Source organism: Penaeus chinensis, chromosome 13 (genome assembly GCF_019202785.1).
Source record: "Penaeus chinensis breed Huanghai No. 1 chromosome 13, ASM1920278v2, whole genome shotgun sequence".
Taxonomy (NCBI): Eukaryota; Metazoa; Arthropoda; class Malacostraca; order Decapoda; family Penaeidae; genus Penaeus; species Penaeus chinensis.
The window spans coordinates 8,504,938-8,509,937 of record NC_061831.1 but is presented as its reverse complement, the minus strand read 5'-3'; the positions used below and the strand labels follow the sequence as shown (position 1 = coordinate 8,509,937).

Here is a 5,000-nt window from a genome sequence, read left to right as displayed (position 1 = left end):
TGCTTTTTATTTTTCCTCTGAAATGCTATCAACATTGATACTGTTACTATGATTATTATAATTATCATAGGGTTGTTAATAACACTAATAGCTATATAAAATTAAAAAGAAATAACACTAATAGTAATATAAGATGAAAAGGTATATTTCCAGAAATCAGGAAAAAAGATACCCAGGTGTAATAGGTAGGACTAGTAACTTGTGGAGCCATCTATGTGTCAACACAAATAATAAACTACTCACAGTGGGTATGGAATCTATGGCTTCCCTGTTGGCAATGGGTTAATACTATGGCCATTATGTTTCTGAAGTATTAATAAATCACACATGCATACACACTATCACACTATATCACACTCACACAATCAGAAAAGTAGAGACAAACTCACACAGAAAATGAAATAATGAAGTCTCTGGAAGGGAAATAAAAATGTCTTATTTTAGCCTGTCTCATATCTTCTGGTACATATCAATATCCCTTGTAAAACATAATCATGCGCTAGAACTCTTTGCTTTATTCGCTAAAGTATTTGGCTGAAAAAATTTGGTATCCAAATCAGATTTTCTTGTCCCTGATATTACATAGTAAATATAGAGTAATTGATGGCATGAATTTCTAAGACAGAATACTATACGTATTTAACAAAAAACTTCTTATTCATTTTTTATTATATTCATATGCTGATACCTGATACGCTTCTGTAATTCAATATATAAAAATGCAGAAAAAACAATAAAAGTATTTTTCAATCAAGAGGATAATAAAAAAATTATTAGTTATAGGCTTTACAGTATGATGATGATGATAATGAGAATCAGAACAATTAAATTATTCCAATATGCCATTTTGTTCTCAAACCTTTGAAATCATTGCTAAGCCAAATGATATAAACTCCCAGTTCAGCATACACTTCCTTTCTTAGCTATGGTGTGGTTCACTTGATGACACCACACTAATACTCGCATTATTCAACATCCCTTCGTGCTTCCTTAGCAGGTGCGACTTCATGTGAGCCTTAAGCCGGGCACAGTAATCACAGTGGGGACATTTGTAAGGCTTCTCTCCGGTATGAATGCGTATGTGGCGCTCCAGATCCCTCGGAGAGTAGAAAAAGGCTTTGTTGCAGTACGGGCATACGGGAGGCACCGAGGAACTGTGCCTGTATGAGCTGGTGGATGCAGCTGCCCTGTCCTCTTCAGCTCTTACAGGTGCTACCATAGAGACCTAAAAGAGAAAGTCACTATTGATGAAAAAGGTCTCCTGGGAATTAGTGCTATCAAGTTTCAAAAGCTTTGTTACATCTCTTACAGAAAATATCATTTATGCCTGATGGTGACTTAAATATGGTTTTTCATAATTTTTGTTGACTGTCACAAAAAACTTGATTTAATTACCACACAATGCTGTCTAACCTCCATTGTTTGTCATTTTCAGCCGAAGTGGGCCATACACACATTTGTTTAATGTACATTCTATTCTCTTTTTCAAAGTTCTCTGAACTACAAAACATACAGGAAAGTAAAATACATGTTAAAACAGTCTGCATATAATATTTTAATAAATTTCTTTCCATCACAGCACTTACAAAAATGAGTATGCAATACTACAGGAAAGTCAAGTCCCTGCATACACAGCAGCACATATTTATCTAACAGACCAATAAATTTACAATTTTTTTTTTTCTTTTGATCAATTGATAATGGAACTAATGTCACGCAGTCATTTTAATCCAACTATCTATTCACATTACAAATGTATTCTTGTACTTAAAAAAACATATGTTCACATTACTTACAATCACATTGTTTTTACAGGTTCTCAGAAGCATCACCAGGATAAATTTAGCGAGGGCTGGGAGTGGTACTTTAGAAAACAGGGGCACACAGACTCCCTAGCTTCTGGCTATGCCCCTGACAAGATAAATTATGAGGGGGACTGCTAAGATATGGGGAAAGTGCCCCCTGGAGCCCCCCACTGGAGTGACGCTCCTGCTGATTTTATTTTAGACATGCACCACAAATCACAATAAAATTGTTTTCATAAAGAAATATACATATATAGATATATCTATATATATAATTATTTATATAGATAGACAGGTAGATAAACAGACAGGTACATACATACATAGAAAGTAACCATACAAATTCACACATGCATTTATAAATACAAACATACATGCATGTGCACACCGAAATACAACCACACAGACACCATGCTAGCATGTACATATGCACATACATACACATACACATAGACACACACATACAATGCATGCACATGAAATATGCATTAAAAACAAGCAAGGAAACAAGCAAACACACACACACACACACACACACACACACACACACACACACACACACACACACACACACACACACACACACACACACACACACACACAAAAAAAAAAAAAAAAAAAAAAAAAAAAAAAAAAAAAAAAAAAAAGAGGTGCACATGCACACACAAGTACATATACATATGCAGACACAAATACATGAACACATGCACACAAACACACACACACATACTCATGTGTATACACTCAAGCATACTACATATGCACACATGGATGCATGCAGGTATATACAACACACACACACACACACAAATATAAATAACATAAAATATAAAAATAAGAAAACATGATCAAACCAACATACACAAGTATCAAGCATACAGTGTTGTGAGTCTTCAATTATTTTCACTCCATGGCCACACAATCAGGTTTTGTTGAGGTTGTAAGGTTCTTTCGGAAAGGAAGCTTGAAAAAACAAATTTCCACACTGCTAGTTGCTGAAGAGTAAACCTTCTTCAAAAATCTTTTCAGACCTTTTTAAAACAATTTGTAAAGATATATTGAAACATTAATATCATATTATCTTCACATAACAGATATACACATCTGCTTACAAACTGAGCTGTTGAGTGTGAATACAGTGTTGAGCATCTTACAAATATGAAGAAAAATGAATGTAACACAAGTGCATCATCTGTCAAGTTTAATTGTTATGTTGAGGTTACTGGTATGAGAACTGTTCCAATTCCTCGTTAATCACTTTATGAATTATGTTTTTTTGTTCTACCATTCAAACTAGAACAAAATTTTGCAATGTTTTATACAAAAAAAAAAAAAAAGGAATTTATTAAAACAAGAAAAAAACAACAAATAAAATAAAAACTGACTAATTTGTGCTCACACAGACCATATAACATGTTTGTAGAACATGTTAGACCCCATAACTTAGAGAATCATGGTTCCTAAACTTGGGTTGAAGTTGATACGTAAGGATGCTTCTTGTGTAAGTGGGCGCGCAAGAGATCTGAGCGAGCAGAGCAATAGGAGCACTGCGGACACATGTATGGCTTCTCCCCAGTATGGGTACGCAAGTGCTTCCTGAAGTTGTTCTTGTGGTTGAAATTCTTGTGACAGAAGTTACAAGTAAAGCGGAACCACAACCCTCTCTGCACGACCACTCCACCATCGTCCTAGAAGGAAGTGCATGGAAGGTTAGTGTCTGAGGATTTTAGTAACCAGTTTCTCTTACAGCACTTCCACACGTAACATATGTCTGGATTATGGTGTAATCCTTAATAATAATAATAATAATAATGACACTAAATAATAATAAAAAAAAAAAACATATATGACATTGGATTACATAAAACAAAACTAGAAAAAAAGCATAAAAAAAAAAAAAACTGTAATAGGGTTTCATATTAACACTAAACTACTGTACTTTATTTCTTAACCTTACACCCTACATACTTTTACAGGAGAACCTGATCAACAGACATAAATATCATTATACCAGAATGACAGTACAGCAACTAATTTTTTTTTTTTCAAATTCAAATACTTTCAAGATAATACTGCTATTATCATTATTATAACTATTTTGGCCTTCTATCTGTTTCGTTTCTTATGTCTGTAACCCACTTAATACATGTAATTTTCTTCTTAAAAAGCACCATCTTTTCAGAGATTCAATTTTTTCACTCTCTTATGGCCTCTTATCTTAGAAAAACATTTTTTGTTTGTTTCAGTACCTTAAATTCAGTACCAAACTCAATTCCCTGAAGATAACCATGCTTTTTTCTTTCTTTCAAGTAAATATGCTCTTATGAACATTGCGCATGTGGGTCTTGAGGTTTCCCTTCTGAATGGTACGAAAATCGCAGAAAGGGCAAGAGAAGGGCTTCTCCCCTGTGTGTGTCTTGTAGTGCTTCAGGAAGTTGTTCTTGTGGAGGAACTCTCTTCTGCAGAAAGGGCACACAACACCCTGTCCCTGTGGACGGATTGACTGCTGCTGCCACACCAACGATCCAGCCTACAATGACAGATACACCACCTTAAAATGCTTGCACTGTATAGAGTCCTTTTTATCAAAGTAATGCTCTGCTGCAAGTACTAATCCTCCTTTGTCAGTCATTGTCTCTTTTAGGCATAGACACTCATGATTATACCAGTTACATTAGTCTTGGTGGTAAATGATGTGAAGTGGAATAATAATGTAGTATAGTGACAAGAATCAATGAAAGCTGAAGTAGTAACAAATAATGAAACAATTCAAAAAAATTATGATTATATTCAACAATAATTCTATAATTCATAAAGAGAGATACCTTTTAAAGAGAAAAGTTGAAGAACAAAGATTTTGAAAATTACATCTAGATACCCTTGATAACATCTAGGATAGGAAATGGTCTTCATCACACTTTATTTCATAGGTCAGACCTTTTTACATCTTTTCTTTCTGTAACAGTCCAAAAGTCTCTCAGTAATATGACCCTGCTTAAAACCTGGAAATGTCCTATGATTCAACACTGCCAGAAAACAAAGTGAGATAAATAGTACTGTGAACTGATACCAAAAGCTTCAAATAATAAGTACTAAATATAAAATCAGGCATACTGGATGACATGTCAATAATGATTTGTAATGATAATATATATATATTTTTGAAATAGTTGTTTGATCTAATAATAATAATAA

The 5,000-nt window shown here is 34.0% G+C and overlaps 1 protein-coding gene across 6 annotated transcripts in view; it reads right to left on the bottom strand.

Annotated features, from left to right (window-relative positions):
- The window catches only part of LOC125031497 (longitudinals lacking protein, isoforms H/M/V-like), a 36,478-nt gene that overhangs the window by 8,181 nt on the left and 23,297 nt on the right, over window positions 1-5,000 (bottom strand). The window contains exons 6-7 of one of the 6 annotated variants that reach the window (XR_007115499.1): window positions 4,055-4,335; window positions 3,379-3,493 (exon numbers count right to left, since the gene is read on the bottom strand). The exons of 2 other annotated variants lie outside the window; for them this stretch is intronic. Coding sequence is in view for 3 of the 4 variants with exons in the window: in XM_047622315.1 (XP_047478271.1) it covers window positions 920-1,225 (306 nt within the window). In the remaining variant the exon portion in view is untranslated. Of the gene's footprint in view, window positions 1,226-3,117; window positions 3,494-3,779; window positions 4,336-5,000 lie in introns of those variants that run through there. 3 more of the 6 variants (XM_047622315.1, XM_047622318.1, XM_047622319.1) reach the window with 3 other exon arrangements.